We start from the raw sequence: 16738 nt of genomic DNA on the forward strand, positions 1-16738 counted from the left end.
ATTTTATTGTGGATGGCAGTTTCTACATATTGGAGTGGGTGGAAAAAGAATTTTATAAGTAAACAGCAAATGTTTTTCTTTATACTTAGGATGATCTGTTTATGTTGACTTAAATACTTACATATATATGACTGCTATTTTCTAAAGTAGTTGCAATGTATGAACAAACTTATATACGAAATTGACCTCTAGTTTTACTAGGATATATATTATACTGCATGTTTGTACTGCAAGGTCAGTTACGGTGTACTTCGCCAGCATGTGAAGAGAACTACAACGCTGATCTACTGACCCTTTTTTGTTTGTGTGTTGGGGTTCTGATAAACTAGTGTCGATACCTGGTGTGGTACTGAAGAAAAATAGGTGGAAGCATCTAGTCTTAATAGCTAACCAATCTGAACAACAATACAAATTCTTTTTTGTTTTTTGTTAACACTATGAACAAATTGATTGAATTATATATTCAGATTGGGATTTGCAGGCTAGATTATGTCCAAAATTGTGAGGGGAAAAATATACCCAACTTTCCTGCAGATCTGCGATTGTGAGGCGATGAAGAAATGGCGCCCGAAACCCCCTGTCGGGTATCATCAGTCACCCGAGCATGCTGCGCCACTCGGTGTTGGTGAGCTCTAGACCCTCTGCGTACATGCATGTGTCCGCTACCGGCGCCATCCTTGCCAAACACCCGCAGTTACAGTCCATGGCGGGTTCAGTGGAATTCCAGAGAAGAGCTGGGGATGGGATGAACCCTAGATCTATGATTTGAAGAAAAAAAGAGGAACGAGGGGAGGAGTTGTGTTAGTTTGGAGCACGAATGGATACGTTTTTATGCAACCAATTGATCAATGCGAGTAATAAATGTTGTGGTTGGTGTTAGGTGGTGGGTTGGTTATGTTTTAATGTACGCAAATGCATTTGAGAAGCAACAGGACTGCTTACTTAAAAATAGCGAACTGCATTGTCATATCATGACGAACTACGGAACGCGTGGTTGGGCCTGTGTTTGTGTATGGTATGTGGGATTTTTTTTAAATTTCAGTGGCCTCTCTTTTGTGTGTTGGGCCTGTGTTCGGGTAGTGAAAACGCATTGGGCCCAAGTCGGCCTGTGAGCATGGTTGGTTCCCGGTGCGTTGTGTGCGACCTAATGTTTAGTCCCACCTCACCCGCGGAAGGCGTGCCTGACCTGTTTATAAGCGCTGGCGAGGCAACCGTGTCGAGCTCTTCTAGTTACTTATTTGGAAGCTTATACACGACGCTCGCTGCTCTATGCTCTCTGACTTGTGGGCCCATGTGTGCCCGGCCCCATGCATCCTGGCTCAGAACGACTCGCCTGCTGTGGGCGTAGGTCTACTACGAGACTGGCTGGGTCCGGTTGCACCTGGGTGGTCAATTTTTTTAATAGTTTCTGTCAGTTATTTTTTTCAATGTCGGGGCGTGCACTACTTTAGTACATCATCCGTGCACTACATTGATTAGGGTTCTGTAGTGCATGTGCATGCATTCCGTACTACATGTACAGTTCTCATTTTTGTTTCCGTGTTTTTTCTCTTATCTAATCTTTTTTCCAATGTAGGGCAGTGCACTGCTTAGTAAATCATATGTGTACTGCATTGATTATCTTTCTGTACTGCACGTTCATATATTTCCGCACTAGATATACAGGTCTCATTTTTCTTTTTGTATTTTTGCTCTTATGTATTCTTTTTTCAAATTTAGGGGCGTGCGCTGCTTTGTTGGGTATGTGTAAACTTCATTCGACAGAGTCTGTACTGCATTCGTACACAATTTGCACTGCATGCGTCCTATTTGCACACTGCATCTTATTTCATTTTGTGCACTGCTCGAATCTAATGATACATAAGCAAACAACAGAGAACAAATTATCACAAGCATTCAGTACGACAAGTTCATCATCAGCAAACTAAGTTGAACAGAAAGTAATCTAACATAATCAAGGTTCATCATTACAAGCGATTCTGCATGGCAAGCAAACTAAGTTCAGCAAAAGAAAATGATCATAAGCAAACTAACGATACATAAGCAGACAACATAAAGCAAAATTGATGATAATTCTAAAACGACGTTGGCATTGTTGGCTCTAGGCCGGCACCATCTTCTTATTCACCAGTTAGCGTCTCCCCATCCCCAGCTGCTCCTGGCATGCTTCTTAGGTGGCTCCTCCTTCTCCAGCTTTGCACGACGAAGCCCGTCCTGGGTGAGGGTGATGCGGTTACATATGTCGTACGCTGCTTAGGCGTCCTTTGCCGCGTACTCGATGTGCCTCATGGACAGGGGCAGGATGGCCCAGCGCTTGTGTTCGTCGTCGGTGATCTTCTTTTTCTTGTTGTTGTAGTAGTCGTCGATGAGTATGCCAGAGACGTATCCAAGGGAGTCCAACTCCTTGGTTGCCTCGGGCACCCTCCACTCCTTCTGGATGTCGACGAAGTTGGCGACCTCTAGATTGACGCGCTCTAGCCTGGTTTTGTCTGTGTCAATGGAGAAGCCTGCAAATGTGTACCTGGGGTCGGCGAGGAAGTTGTCGAAGACGGTGCACCTTTCAGCGGTGCTTAGTTGAAGAGCATCACTGGGTGATTCTTGCTGATGGAGAGTTGGCAGAGGGTGGGTTTCTGCGTCGCTTCAGGATCGTTGTTGTACTTGAGATCAATGCCGACAATCTTGTGGCGCTGGAGGCTGAGGTGGAGCTCGTACTGCTAGAGGGAGATCGCCATTTGCTTCTTGTCATTGGTGTGGATGACGTGCAACTTGGTGTTGCCGTGGGCCACCACGCCCTTGTACTCGTCGGTGAACACCATCGCCGATAGTAGGGCTTGGTGTTTTTGCGTGGATCTCAATGTGATGGAGCGATTTGGTGGCAGCGTAATGGATACTTGTGTTGTTGTGGATGACAAGGACTTTGGTAGGGGTCTGAAATTAAGGGGAGGGCGTGGGGTGGGATGGACGCATCGGATGAACTGCACGATCTCGCTGACGATGCAGTTGTGCAGATTGTGGGTTGGTGTTGCGTCTGTGATCATGGGCTTATGGCGATGGAACCGCTCCGATTGGGTGGTTGTATGGAACGTTGGTTTTTTTAACGTGGTTTCATTTCATTTTTGACCAGTAAATTTTTTTGTCCACCACTTTCTGTGCGAACGGGCATTTGTCACGTTTATATGTATCCTGTGTGATAATGAAACTGCATTGGTTATAGTTTTGTATTACATCGTCTACAATACAGAACTGCATTTTGTCTACAGGTGCGTACTTCAAAGTTTTTTGCATGTCCTTGCTGCAGCCCCTAAAAAAAGTACAATGTAATCCGCAATTTTATGAGTTTTTCTCTGTGTTCTATACCGTGTATTTATTCATGTAGGTAATCCGGAACTGGATTGCTATACCATACTGCATCGTGTAATGAAATGCACTGCATTTTTCTAGTGCTGCGTACTGCATCTGTTTTTTGCATGTACTTACTACAGTCACTGGTACGGGTGGGGTAGGGGGATTGGGGGGCCTTTTTTTGATGTGGCACTTATTTGAAGGTAGTGAAGACGCATTGGGCCCAAGTCGGCCTGTGAGCATGGCTGGTTCCTGGTGCGTTTTGTTCGGCCTAATGTTTAGTCTCACCTCTCCCGCGGAAGGCGCGCCCGACCTGTTTATAAGCGCTGGCGAGGCAGCCATGTCGAACTCCTCTGGTTACTCCGCGGAAGGCGCGCCCGACCTGTTTGGGCGCTTATACAGGGCACTCGCTGCTCTATGCTCTCTGACCTATGGGCCCATGTGTGCTCAGCCCAATGCATCATGGCTCACAAAGACTCTCCTGCTGTGGGCGTAGGTCTACTACGAGACTGGCTGGGGCCGGTTGCACCTGGGTGGTCAATTTTATTAATATTTTCAATCATGTATTTTTTTCAATGTCGGGGCGTGCACCGCTTTAGTAAATCATCTGTGCACTGCATTGATCAGGGTTCTGTACTGCATATGCACGCATACCGTACTACATGTACAGTTCTCATATTTGTTTTCGTGTTTTTGATCTTATGTAATCTTTTTTTCCAATGTAGCGGAGTGCACTGCTTAGTAAATCATACATGTACCGCATTGATTATGTTTCTGTACTGCACGTTCATATATTTCCGCACTACATATACATGTCACATTTTTCTTTTTGTGTTTTTGCTCTTATGTATTCTTTTTTCAAATTTAGGGGCGTGCACTGCTTTGTTGGGTATGTGTAAACTTCATTCGATAGTGTCTATACTGCATTCGTACACAATTTGCATGGCATGCGTCCTATTTGCACACTGCATCTTATTTCGTTTTGTGCACTACTCGAATCTAATGATACATAAGCAAACAACAGAAAACAAATTATCACAAGCATTCTGTACGACAAGTTCATCATCAGCAAACTAAGTTGAACAGAAAGCAATCTAACATAATCAAAGTTCATCATTACAAGCGATTCTGCATGGCAAGCAAACTAAGTTTAGCAAAAGCAAATGATCACAAGCAAAGTGACGATACATAAGCAAACAACATAAAGGAAATTTGATGATAATTCTAAAACGACGCTGGCATTGTTGGCTCTTGGCCGGCACCATCTTCTTATTCCCCAGTTAGCGTCTCCCCATCCCCAGCTGCTCCTGGCGCGCTACTTGGGGGGGGGCCTCCTTCTCCAGCTTTGCACGATGAAGCCCATCCTGGGTGAGGGTGATGTGGTTCCATATCTTGTACGCTGCGTAGGCATCCTTTGCCGCGTACTCGATGTGCCTCATAGACAGAGGCAGAGTGGCCCGACGCTTGTGTTCGTCGTCGGTAATCTTCTTCTTCATGTTTTTGTAGTAGTCGTCGATGAGCATGCCGAAGACGTCTCCAAGGGAGTCCAACTCCTTGGTTGCCTCGGGCACCCTCCACTCCTTCTGGATGTCTGACGAAGTTGGCGACCTCCAGATTTACGCGCTCTAGCCTGGCTTTGTCGCCATCGATGGAGAAGCCTGCAAAGGTGTACCTGGGGTCCATGAGGAAGTGGTAGAAGACGGTGCACCTTTCAGTGGCGCTCAGTTGGAAGAGCAGCATCGGGTGATTCTTGCTAGTGGAGAGTTGGCAGAGGGTGGGTTTCTGCATCGCTTCAGGCTCATTGTTGTACTTGAGATCAATGCCGACGATCTTGTGGCGCTAGAGGCTTAGGTGGCGCTCGTACTGTGCGAGGGAGATCTCCATCTTCTTCTTGTCGTTGGTGTGGATGACGTGCAACTTGGTGTTGTGGGCCTCCACGCCCTTGTACTCATCGGTGAACGCCATCGCCGGTAGTAGGGCTTGGTGTTTTTGCGTGGATATTGATGTGATGGAGCGATTTGGTGGCAGCGCAATGGATACTTGTGTTGTTGTGGATGAGAAGGCCTTTGGTGGGGGTCTGAATTTAAGGGGAGGGCGCGGGGTGGGACGGCCGCATCGGATGAACTGCACGATCTCGCTGACGATGCAGTTGTGCAGATCATGGGTTGGTGTTGCGTCTGTTATCGTGGGCTTGTGGCGATGGAACCGCTCCGATTGGGTGGTTGTATGCGAACGTGGTTTTATTTTATTTTTGATCAATAAATTTTTTTAACCACCACTTTTTGTGCAAACCTACATTTGTCACGTTTATATGTATCCTGCGTGATAATGAAACTGCATTGGTTTTAGTCTGTACTGCATCGTCTATAATACAGAACTACATTTTGTCTACAGGTGCGTACTTCACCCTTTTTTGTGTGTCCTTGCTGCAGCCCCTGAAAAAAGTACAATGTATTCCGTAATTTTACGAGTTTTTCGCTGTGTTCTAAACCGTGTACATATTCATGTAGTTAATCCGGAACTGGATTGCTATATCGTACCGCATCGTGTAACGAAATGCACTGCATTTTCCTAGTGCTGCGTACTGCATCTGTTTTTTTCCTGTACTTACTTCAGTCACTGGTACGAGAGGGGTAGGGAGCGTTGGGCCCCCTTTTTTTGGTGTGGCACTTATTTGAAGGTAGACTTTTTTCAGATGCGTTTTCTAAACACGCATGTTTTTTTTATTTTAACTTTTTTTTATGAACTATATGTATTTTATTTTTGTTTTACTGTTTGAACTTCATTGTTCTTCACAGAGAACTGCATCATGTGCGTTTTGATGTAGTCTATCTTACTTTAGCCGGGCCATTTTTGGGCCGGCCTATTTTATGTGACCCTTTGCCAAAAGAGGGCCTCCTATGTGTCCTTTCCAGGCGATCCCACCGCTCCACTGACAGGGAGAGAGACCGAGAACAATCCTCTCTCCTCTCTTGCAGTTTCTCTCAAGGCATCTCTCCCTCGAGCAAAACAGCCGTCGCTCGTAGCAACCGCCGTCGCCCGAGGAACCGCCGCCCTCAAGTGGTCCTTATTCCTACATTCCGCGTCGCTGTCGCCCAAGGAACCGCCACCCTCAAGAGGTCCTTATTTCTCATAGTTGCTATTGCTGTTTTTGCTTATGTAATGTTTCCGTAGGCAGTCGATTTTATCTCGATTTTGAAGTCTATAGTCGTGTTTAGCAAGGTGGATTTAGGGTTTCATGAGATTTTCGCTGATTTTGTTGCTTATATATGTCACTTCGTCCTTGTGCTGCTGGGAAACACAATGTCTTCGCTGAGCAGAGTGGGAGGAGGAGTTCAGGGTATGTGGAGTGCTTATTTTAGGCTTTGTTTATTTGTTTGATGTTTATCTAGTTTCCTAATTCATCTTGCATATTGGTTTATGCTCTGTTAGTTGTCAGCGTTCGTTTGTATTATTTTGTCATGTGATGTTTTGTAATTTATGTTTCTGGTTCTTTTTGAATCCAGTAGGTGATTGCAGTGCTCATAGTGATACACCAATTGGCTCTCGTTGTCCTGGTGGAAAGGATCATGGTGTCCAGGGAGGACATGAAGTGAATTCGTCGATTGAATCTTCTCCCATAAGTGTGGCCCCTCCTTCTGGTATGAGATTGATTTGTTTATTTTTGTGTATGCTGGTTACTTGATGTTGTACAAATTGGCGTTGCCTTGCTGTATCTAGTCCGGCATTTTGTTGGGAACAAACATGAAGTTAGTGTATGCAGCACTGCATTTATTTGTATATGTGAAGTCCACTATACGTATGTGTGAACTGCATTGTCGTTTTATTCAAGTTTTTTGTACAATGCATTATTTTTTATTTTGAACTTATGGTTGGAGCACTGCATTTATATGTCTAAGTGTACTGCATTTGTTCTTTTTGTGCACTTTTTAACGAACATAGTCAAACTTCATTTTGACGCAGTGTCTATATTCCATGCTGGGGCACCTGGGTTTGAGGAGGTTACTCAATTGATTGACCATTACTGTGCAGAGGGTAATGTTGGTGTGAGCTTTGACCAGAGACGTCCCGTCTTGTGTGAAACACAATCGCAGTCTGTTGATGGTACAGAGGAAGTTACACAAGATTGGATGGTCTCGGAACAACTTCATGAATATTAGTTGAAGCAAAGAAAGAAGAAGTTCAGGTTTGAAATTGACTCAAAAGAGTTTGCAGAGAAAGAGAAGCAGAGGAGTGCTATAGATGGTGCCAAGAGTGCCAAATTTGCCAAGGTGAAGCAGTCTTCTTTGCAGAAGAAGAGGATGAGTACTGTTACTAAGGAAGGTGGTACACCTCGGCGGAGTCCACGTGTTGCTGGCATGAAGAAGAATCTTTGCAAGAGAACTGCTGAAGCTGGTGGAAAGGATGATCCTCAGCGCAAGTGACTACATGTCACTGAAGGTCCCAACTCTGATGATGATGATGACTTTGTGCTTGCTGATTTTGTGAGGGATGTTCATACCGGTAGACGCAAAGACTGTGGTTCATCTAAGAGTCTACCCAAGCGTGCCCGTGATGATGTCGATGAAGATGTTGGTGGTGACTCTGGCGAGGAGGTGGATGTTGTTCCAAAGGTTTGTTGAAGTGGACTGCATTTGTTTCCTTCATTGTTATTCTATCTGTGTTTTCTCTGTCTCTTTTTTTATGGCTAGTCTTCTAATGTGGATTTCATTTCCCTTTACACAGAGGAAGAAGTCTAGTAAGAGCAATGCAACTGAAGATGATGCCGAGGGAGATGATTCTTGATTTAACAAGACCCTATGTTTGTCGCTTCCCACTGTTTGCGAGGCTGCTTCTTTGTTGAAAGAGGCACACTGTAGTCGTGTTCGGGATGCTGGATTCGGTGTTGTCTTTGAACTGACAGTAAAGAAAAATGTGTTGGGCATTCTTATGTGCTATCTGATGGGAGTGATCGACCCTGCCACCATGATAATGGACTTTGGGAATGGCAAGATTCTTTGAATCAATCATGATGCAGTTCATCACATTTTTGATTTACCTATGGGACGTCACACTGCACCCATGCCTCCTGCCAGCGGCCATGATGACTCATTGACTGCCCTCAAGGATGAGCTTGGCTTTGGCCGTTCAAAAGGTATATGTGTCAAGGACTTTCTTGAGAAGTTGAAGGTGTTGGTGGAGGAAGATGATCATGTGACTGTTGACCTTGCTGTGAAGGTGTTCTTCCTAATACTTTACCAGAATTTGCTGTGCCCCGGGCCTGCAGTTCGTTTGGGTAGAGTTGCTGCAGTTGTAGAGAACATGGATTATGCGGCTATGGCTCAGATGGACTTTTTCCAGCATGTTGTTGATGAGTTGCAGGCAGCTGTGGTGAGGTGGCAAACAGAAGGCAGCAAGCAGAATTGTGTAGATGGTTGTGCCATTGTCCCCCTGATTATATATCTTGAATGCTTGAAGCTTTGCAAATTTTCAGTCATGCACAAGTTGACGCCACATGTGTCATACCTGACAACCAACGACATGATGAAGTTATACAATGAGGATGTGCTTGTAAAGGGAAAGATTTACTTGGAAACTTACAAATTTGGGAAGCTACCGGTTAGTGCATCTGAGTTTTTAATATCAGATTTAAAAAAAAGGTGCAACCATTATAAACCTGAACTTTTCTAGTACTCACATGTGTACTTCTCTTTGCCTGTTGTCTTTGTTTGAAGTGGAAGGCGTCGGGTGATATTATGTACAACCGTCCTGTTGCAGTTGTATGCGGCAGCTCTGATGCGGGGCCTAGCACTCATGCTAGGTTTTATGAGCATATCTGTAGCCAGCTTCCTGCCTGTGATGATGAGGTGTCGCGTACTCGTGGTTTCATGGCTCGACAGATGTTTGATAATAGAAGCTCTTCTAAATAGACATTTGTTGGTGGCAAAAACACGAGGAGATTGATGAGCTTCTCCTGAAGGTTTTGAAGTAGATTGATGATTTGCCAACCTCTGCTGACAGGTTGAGGATAGTTGCTAGTATTTTCCATGTTGTCCATGGCCCATGAGATGAAGATATTGTTGCTGCTCACAATTTTGATTGTGGCGTGATTGAAGGCCTAAAGATTTCAGTGACGAACGTTCGGTCTTCATATGCTCAATTGAGACATTCACAGGAGGAAAAATGTGGTCGGTATGAGAAGAATAGTGGGCATATTTTGGATGAAATGAACAGTTAGGACGATGGCCTTGGCGCTGATAATGTATGTTCTAGGCTTTTGTGGCTTTGAACCTCTTTTGTGTATTATGTGGACTCCTCCTCACTATTTTGTTTTTTAATAGGCTGGAGTGGAATCTTCTGGTGTCCATGGAACTAGGGACGATGGAGTTGGTTAGGTACAAGTACTTCTGCCATGTCTGTTCTGCCATGGGTCCCTCTTCTTGAACTTGCATTTGTTGCTTTCCATTTTATTGTATTTTTTGTGTGCTTCACGGTTGTAAAGTGTGTACTTCTTGTGCATAGTTGAAGTTTTTTCTTTTTTGGTTATTACCATCTTATTTTCGTTTTTGGTTTGTTCTATGCCCGTAGACTGGTGTTGCTGCTTGTGATGTGCACAAAGAGTCCTACGATGGCTCTAGAAAGGATGAGGTCTTGGCGGATGCATCGTCCCCTCCGGATGTTGTAGCTGATAAGGTATAGTTGTATTACTTGTTCTGTTGGAGGGTTGTAATCTAATTTTTTGTTGTTGTTATAAACTTGATGTATGTTGTTATGTTCACTCATATGCATTTTCATTTACATATGTTATCTGCAATAGTTTTACATGTGTGAGCTTCAGTCTTTGACAGAAGTGAACTGTAGTTCTTTTCGCATGCGTGGTCCATAGTGTTTGACAGATGTAAGCTTTAGTATTTAACATAACTGAACTGCAGTGTTTGACAAAGTGAACTGCAGTTCTTTTTTACGTTTATGTGGGATGCAGTTGTAGTTGTTTTGACACACGTGGACTGCAGTTGTTCTGTGTATGTTGTTAGTAGTCTTTTTGACATAAGTGTCCTGTGTGTTGTTGTGTTAATTATACCCACACTCATTTTGCGTTATTGTGTGTTTTTAAACTTTCCACAACCTAGAGAAGAAAACATGGAAGTTCACGTTGATCTGAATCAGGGTGGTTGTGATGTTGATGGTGGTGGCAGTGTTGATACTTCTGCATCGGTTGCCGTCAACTGTGCAGATCCCTCTGTAGCTCAAGAATCTCATGATTTTGTTTCACCTAATCGGCATGAAGATTCTGATTTTGGCATTGAAAGGCCGTTGGAGAAAGTCATCCCTGCTGTTAGTGTTGTTGCTTCCCCTGTTTTTCTGGCGGCCAAAGATGTTCCTGAAGTATCGAGAGTGGAGCCTCATGTAGCTAAAGTATCTAAGGACGTTGCGGTTGACCAGACTATTGTAAATCCAGAGAATGCTGATGTTGCTGCAGAAGGGCAGTCCAGTGAGGTTGTGGTCGATTCGTCGCAACCTAGCCAAGAAAATGTTTTTGTCAGCTCTGAAGAACAACAGCATGAAGACTCTGACACTAAAGGCAAGAGTTTTGTTTCAGACAGTGAAGTTGAAGTTTTTCTCATTCATTTTGTTTAATTACTATGGCATCTGCATTAGATGTTTAATGATAAGTGAAACTTGATCTTTTGTTTATGATTTTCAAAATAGCTAGCAGAATTTCCTTATCTTAATATTTGAACTTCATTCTTTGGATAAGTGAACTTCATCTTTTTATTACAGATGATGAACTTCCTGTTGTGACACCGTCGAGCATTGATCCAACTCTTCTGAAAAGATACAATGAGTTGTAGGCTGCTGTTACGAGGGTTCGGAAGGACAAGAAGAAGAAGTATGGTTTTTTAGAAATTGTTTTGTTCATATGTATTTTCTAATTTTGGTATTTACCCCTTTTTATTTGTTGTTATTTTTTTAGTATCTTATGTTTCAGTTTTTCATGAAAAATTCAGGGACATTATTGCTTTTAAAACTGAGATGGCTGATATTACCATTTGCGAAGTTGGTTAATCCTTTTGGAATAAAGGGATGCTCACTACAAGCCTTGTAGATCTTGGGATTTCTTTGCTGATAGATAAGTTTAAGGGATCACCGACAATGGTTGCCCCGTACCATATTTGTGTAAGAATGCAGAAATTTTTGTTTTATTTTTTGATTTCATGCAACAACCTGTTTGCTTGAGCACTATTTGATTTTTGGTTTCGTTTTGGCAGACAAATATTTGGAATGGTGGTACTGTAGGCAGGAGTGTTAAAATGATGTTCTCTTCAAAAGCCGAGGAGCGTGTTGATAAAAAGGATATGGTGAGTAACGTTTTTATGTGTCTAAAACTATATTTTGTGTGTTTGTTTTTATAGTGTTCTGTTTCTTCTTCTTATAATAATTTTATTTATTTATTCTTGCTTCGAACAGGTCCTTTTTGCAACTTTTGATCCGCCAGAGATGAGGGATGGCGTTAGTCATTATTGTGTAGTTGCGTTAAATGTGAAAGAAAGGCAGTTTGAATTTCTTGACTCCCTCAGTAAACTTGGCAGCCCTGATGCGATCAGGGTTTTTAGGAGGATGGTTAAAAATATCAAGTGTGCATGGAAAGAAGGAAGCTCAAGTTCTGATGAGCCGCTAAATCCTCCTACACTTGATGGATTTGTGTTGAAACATGTCATTGTCCTAATGCAGCCAAATGGGTGTGTTCTGTACAGCCCCTCTCCACCATACTGCTCAAGTTTTTTTATTTCATTTTGTGAAACTGATGTTTTTTATTCTTTTTATTGCAGTCATGATTGTGGATTCTATATGTTTCAATTCTTGCAGACTTGGGATGGTGTTTGAGTTGCTCAGTTTGGGGTGGAGCACATTGGCTACATCATAAAGGCCATTCTCTATAGTTGGCTCACATCGAGAAAGTGTTGCCTTGATTTAACATCACTTTTAATTTTTGCAGATAAAGGTTGTTGTAGTGAACTTCTTCATCCTCCCTTTTATTTATTTTTTGTCAACTCCTTGCTTCTGCTTCTTACGGGTTTTTTTACTAGTTCGTTTAGTTAAGTTCATGATTTAGAATGGATGTGTATATTTATTTGTTGTGTTAGTGAGATGCATTTTATTTTTTGGCCAAGTGAGCTGCATTGTTCTTTATAAGTGGGATGCATTGTCGTATACAAGTGGGCTGCATTGCTGTAGACAAGTGGACTGCATTGCTGTAGACAAGTGGACTGCATTATGTTCTTTAGTGAACTGCATTTTTTATATTAATGAGATGTATTACATGTTTTTTGGTTTTGTATTTTGTGCTGAGTGTTTCCATGTTTTTTCTACACGTTTTTAGGTTTTGATGGGGGCCTTCATGAAGGTTGTACGTCACTGTTTGACTCCCAGGGTTCTGAGGTGGTTATGGAGGATTGTGTCATTGAAATCTCTCTAGATAATTCTGGTTCTTTGGCTGGAGATGGTTTGAGCACAGATGTGGCGTCTGGACCTGATGGTGGAAGTGTCTCTCGATATAGCTCTCCACACGATGTATTTGATGTTGATGATGATGATTTTGTGTAACGCCCTCGATGCGGCTATATCTCCCACATGTCGAAGCACGACTTAGAGGCATAACTGCATTGAAAGCAATGTCGCAAGTGAGGTAATCTTCACACAACCCATGTAATACATAAGGGAAAGAGATACATAGTTGGCTTACCATCGCCACTTCACACAATTACATGAATAAAGCATTACATCAACCAGATACAATCAAGGTCCGACTACGGAACCAAAATAAAAGAAGAACCCCAAATGCGACACGGTCCCCGATCGACCCCAACTGGGCTCCACTACTGATCAACTAGAACGAAACAACATAAAGGACAAGATCTTCATCGAGCTCCTCCTGAACTTGGTTGCGTCATCTGCACGGACTCATCGGCACCTGCAAGCTGGTTTTGGAAGTATCTGTGAGTCAGGGGGACTCAGCAATCTCGCACCCTCGCGATCAAGACTATTTAAGCTTATGGGTAAGGCAAGGTAATATGTGGAGCGGCAGCAAGCGACTAGCATATATGGTGGCTAACATACGCAAATGAGAGCGAGAAGAGAAGGCAAAGCACGATCGAGAAACTATGATCAAGAAGTGATCCTAGAACAACCTATGTCAAGCATAACTCCAACACCGTGTTCCCTTCCCGGACTCCGCAGGAAAGAGACCATCACGGTTACACACGCGGTTGGTGCATTTTAATTAAGGTCAACCTCAGGTTTTCTACAACCGGACATTAAAAAATTCCCATCTGCCCATAACCGCGGGCACAGCTTTCGAAAGTTCAAATCCCTGCAGGGGTGTCCCAACTTAGCCCATCACAAGCTCTCACGGTCAACAAAGGATATTCCTTCTAGCGGGAAGACCCGATCAGACTCGGAATCCCGGTTACAAGACATTTCGACAATGGTAAAACAAGACCAGCAAAGCCACCCAGATGTGCCGACAAATCCCGATAGGAGCTGCACATATCTCGTTCTCAGGGCACACCGGATGAGCAAGACGCCGGGTAAGCCAGCCCAGAGTTGCCCCTGGTAGCCTCGGACATCGCTCAGTTGGACCAACACTCAGAGGAGCACTGACCCGGGGGGGTTAAAATAAAGATGACCCTTGAGTTTGCAGAACCCAAGGGAAATAAAAGGCTAGGTGGCGAATGGTAAAACCAATGTTGGGCCTTGCTGGAGGAGTTTTATTCAAGGCGAACTGTCAAGGGGTTCCCATTATAACCCAACCGCGTAAGGAATGCAAAATCCAGGAACATAACACCGATATGACGGAAACTAGGGCGGCAAGAGTGGAAAAAAACACAAGGCATAAGGCCGAGCCTTCCACCCTTTACCAAGTATATAGATGCATTAATTAAATAAGACATATTATGATATCCCAACAAGTAAACATGTTCCAACAAGGAACAACATATCCATGTACCAACAAGGTACAAACTTCATCTTCACCTGCAACTAACAATGCTATAAGAGGGGCTGAGCAAAGCGGTAACGTAGCCAATCAACGGTTTGCTAGGACAAGGTGGGTTCGAGGCTTGGTTCAACAATATGGGGGGCATGATAAGCAAGTGGTAGGCATCGTAGCATAGGCATAGCAAAAGAGCGAGCAACTAGCAAGCAAAGATAGAAGTGATTTCGAGGGTATGGTCATGTTGCCTGAATTCCCACAAGGAAGAAGAACGAGTCCATGAAGAAGACAAACAGACGTAGATGAACGGAGCCTCACAACTCCAGAACGAAACAGAAGCTAACGCGAGAGGTAACCCGGAAAGAAGCAAACAACATAGTAAAACAACCATCACATAAACATGGCACGATGCGCAAACAAGTATGATGCATGTCCGGTTTAATTGAGGCATGGCATGGCAAAGTGCACAAACAATCCTACAAATTAAGTGGAGCTCAATATGCAACGGGTTGCATATTGACGAAACACCACATGACGTATTTAGTTCGATCTTGTTTATGTATCCAACAAATTTAAATGTTGTTAAACATGGCAAGAGGTGAGGCAAAAGAAGACTACACATCTAGTCAAGGTTAAATGAGGCCGGAAGCAACGAACAACAAATCCGGAAACTCCTCACGTGCATATTTTAGGTTTGGTACTGTTCTGCCCTAAACATAATTTTTGAGTTATTAAACATGAAAAACAAGTGCACCATGTTAAACTAGGCATTTTTCTACCCCATTTACATATAAAGATTATTAAATTCCGAGTTACGGTTAATTAATTATGAAATAAATCATTTTAGCAAGTTATTTAAGTAAATTTAAACAAACAGCATTTTAAACATGTTAAACATGGATGAAATTTGGATATTATTAAACTAGATTAAATTCTAAGCAAGTTTCATGTTAAGTTTGTTTTAATCCGATGCACGGTTCGTGAGATATTAAATGTATGGAGTTTAGGGGCTATCTGCAAAACTGGCACTCTCTGGGAAAATAGCTAAATCCGTTGGACAGGAAAAAATAGAAATGGGCCGAAACAAGTTGGCCCAACAGGAGGAAAAAAATAGAGGATGGGCGCTGCGGTGTGGCCTCACCCATGGGCCTTGGCCCGGCCGGTGCTGGACTGGATTACTGGCACAGGACGCGGGCTGCTGGGCTGGAGGCGATCAAGGCCTACAGCGGTGTGGTCCACCCGGTGGATCTGGAGGTCAACGGGGCGCGGAGCTGGGCCAATTCCCGATCGAAGCGAGGCGGCGGACCAGGCGCGGGGTCGAGAGGCGCTGCGAGGGTCAACGCGAGTGAGCAGAGGCACGGGACGAACGGGCGCCTCGTCCTCTCGTTCCTGAAGCAGGGACCGAACCGGAACTTGATGCGGACGGCGGCGGCGAAGAACTCGCCGGATCCGCCTGATCCGGGCGAGGCAGAGGCAGGGGAGGCCGGAAACAGGTAGGACGACGGCGGCGGCACCCCGATCCGGCGGCCATGGGAGGGCCCTGAACATGGCAGGAGAGAGAGAGATGTTAGAGGGAGGAAGAGAGGGAGACGGCCAGGGAAAAGAGCAGGGGAGGCCTGGACTGGTCGACGGCAGTCAACAGGGCGGCGGCGTGCTCGGGGGCACAAGCGACGAGGAGGAGGCAGGGAGCAGGGGCCTCGGACCGTGCGATCACATCAGACAACTTCGGAAGCGAAGAGGGGAAGGAGGATGGACTAGGTGGGCTGTGTAGACTATGAGGGGGAGAAGAGAGAGAGAGAGAGGGCCCGGCATCTGTTTTCGGAGACCGAAAACGTCCGACGTTAGACCGACTATAATGTCGCTATAGTTATCCGTTGGGCTATCAAACAAACTTCGAATGCGATGAAACTTGGCAGGCGGCCTACCTACAACATAACAACACCACATGCCCACTTTCAACCCATTCCGAGAACATTTTTCGGCCACTTATAAAATACTATTTCGGACATGCCGCGGGCGCGTGCAAGTGTGTCTGGACTCGGAACGGACAACAGAGAGAACTGGGGAAACCCGGATGGTTGCAAGTTTTAAAACATGATGATGCAATGCACATGATGACATTACAAGATCCAACACGCAAGGAAAAGACATGGCAACAACAACGAATAACTCGAAGACACCTGGCACATCGGTCTCGGGGCGTTACAACACTCCACCACTACGCGAGGATCTCGTCCCGAGATCTAGAATGGCACCGGAGGGGAAAGGAAGACGAAGAGGTGAGGTGAAACTATGTTGCTTCTCTGAAAAACGAGTGAAACCAAAGAACCTTGCGAGGTTGAAAAAATTCGAGAAAAGAATACAACGAAGGTGAACAAAGTCGAAAACACTCCGTTAGAAAAGAGGGACAAGGAACATTGTGAA

At 44.3% G+C, this 16738-nt stretch overlaps 2 protein-coding genes across 2 annotated transcripts; both read right to left on the reverse strand.

Moving 5' to 3' along the window:
* Nucleotides 1–2253: 2253 nt before the first annotated feature.
* On the reverse strand, nt 2254–2816 carry LOC147984982 (uncharacterized). Its single transcript, XM_087541352.1, has 2 exons — nt 2730–2816; nt 2254–2601 (listed from the first exon to the last, which is right to left on the reverse strand). The coding sequence occupies exons 1-2, from the start codon at nt 2814–2816 to the stop codon at nt 2254–2256; spliced, it is 435 nt and encodes a 144-aa protein (XP_087397478.1).
* A 1806-nt stretch (nt 2817–4622) lies between these two features.
* On the reverse strand, nt 4623–5130 carry LOC147984983 (uncharacterized). Its single transcript, XM_087541353.1, has 2 exons — nt 4986–5130; nt 4623–4933 (listed from the first exon to the last, which is right to left on the reverse strand). The coding sequence occupies exons 1-2, from the start codon at nt 5128–5130 to the stop codon at nt 4623–4625; spliced, it is 456 nt and encodes a 151-aa protein (XP_087397479.1).
* Nucleotides 5131–16738: the final 11608 nt, after the last annotated feature.

The sequence above is a fragment of the Triticum urartu genome, chromosome 2A (assembly GCF_056163025.1).
Source record: "Triticum urartu cultivar PI428250 chromosome 2A, HENAU_Tu73, whole genome shotgun sequence".
NCBI lineage: Eukaryota > Viridiplantae > Streptophyta > Magnoliopsida > Poales > Poaceae > Triticum > Triticum urartu.

Coding starts and splice junctions, on each gene's coding strand:
- LOC147984982 (XM_087541352.1), bottom strand. CDS start 2,816: ATGGTGTTCACCGACGAGTACAAGGGCGTGGTGGCCCACGGCAACACC. Junction 2,602..2,729: donor CCAATGACAAGAAGCAAATG/GCGATCTCCCTC, acceptor ACTCTCCATCAG/CAAGAATCACCCAGTGATGC.
- LOC147984983 (XM_087541353.1), bottom strand. CDS start 5,130: ATGCAGAAACCCACCCTCTGCCAACTCTCCACTAGCAAGAATCACCCG. Junction 4,934..4,985: donor TGCAGGCTTCTCCATCGATG/GCGACAAAGCCA, acceptor CAACTTCGTCAG/ACATCCAGAAGGAGTGGAGG.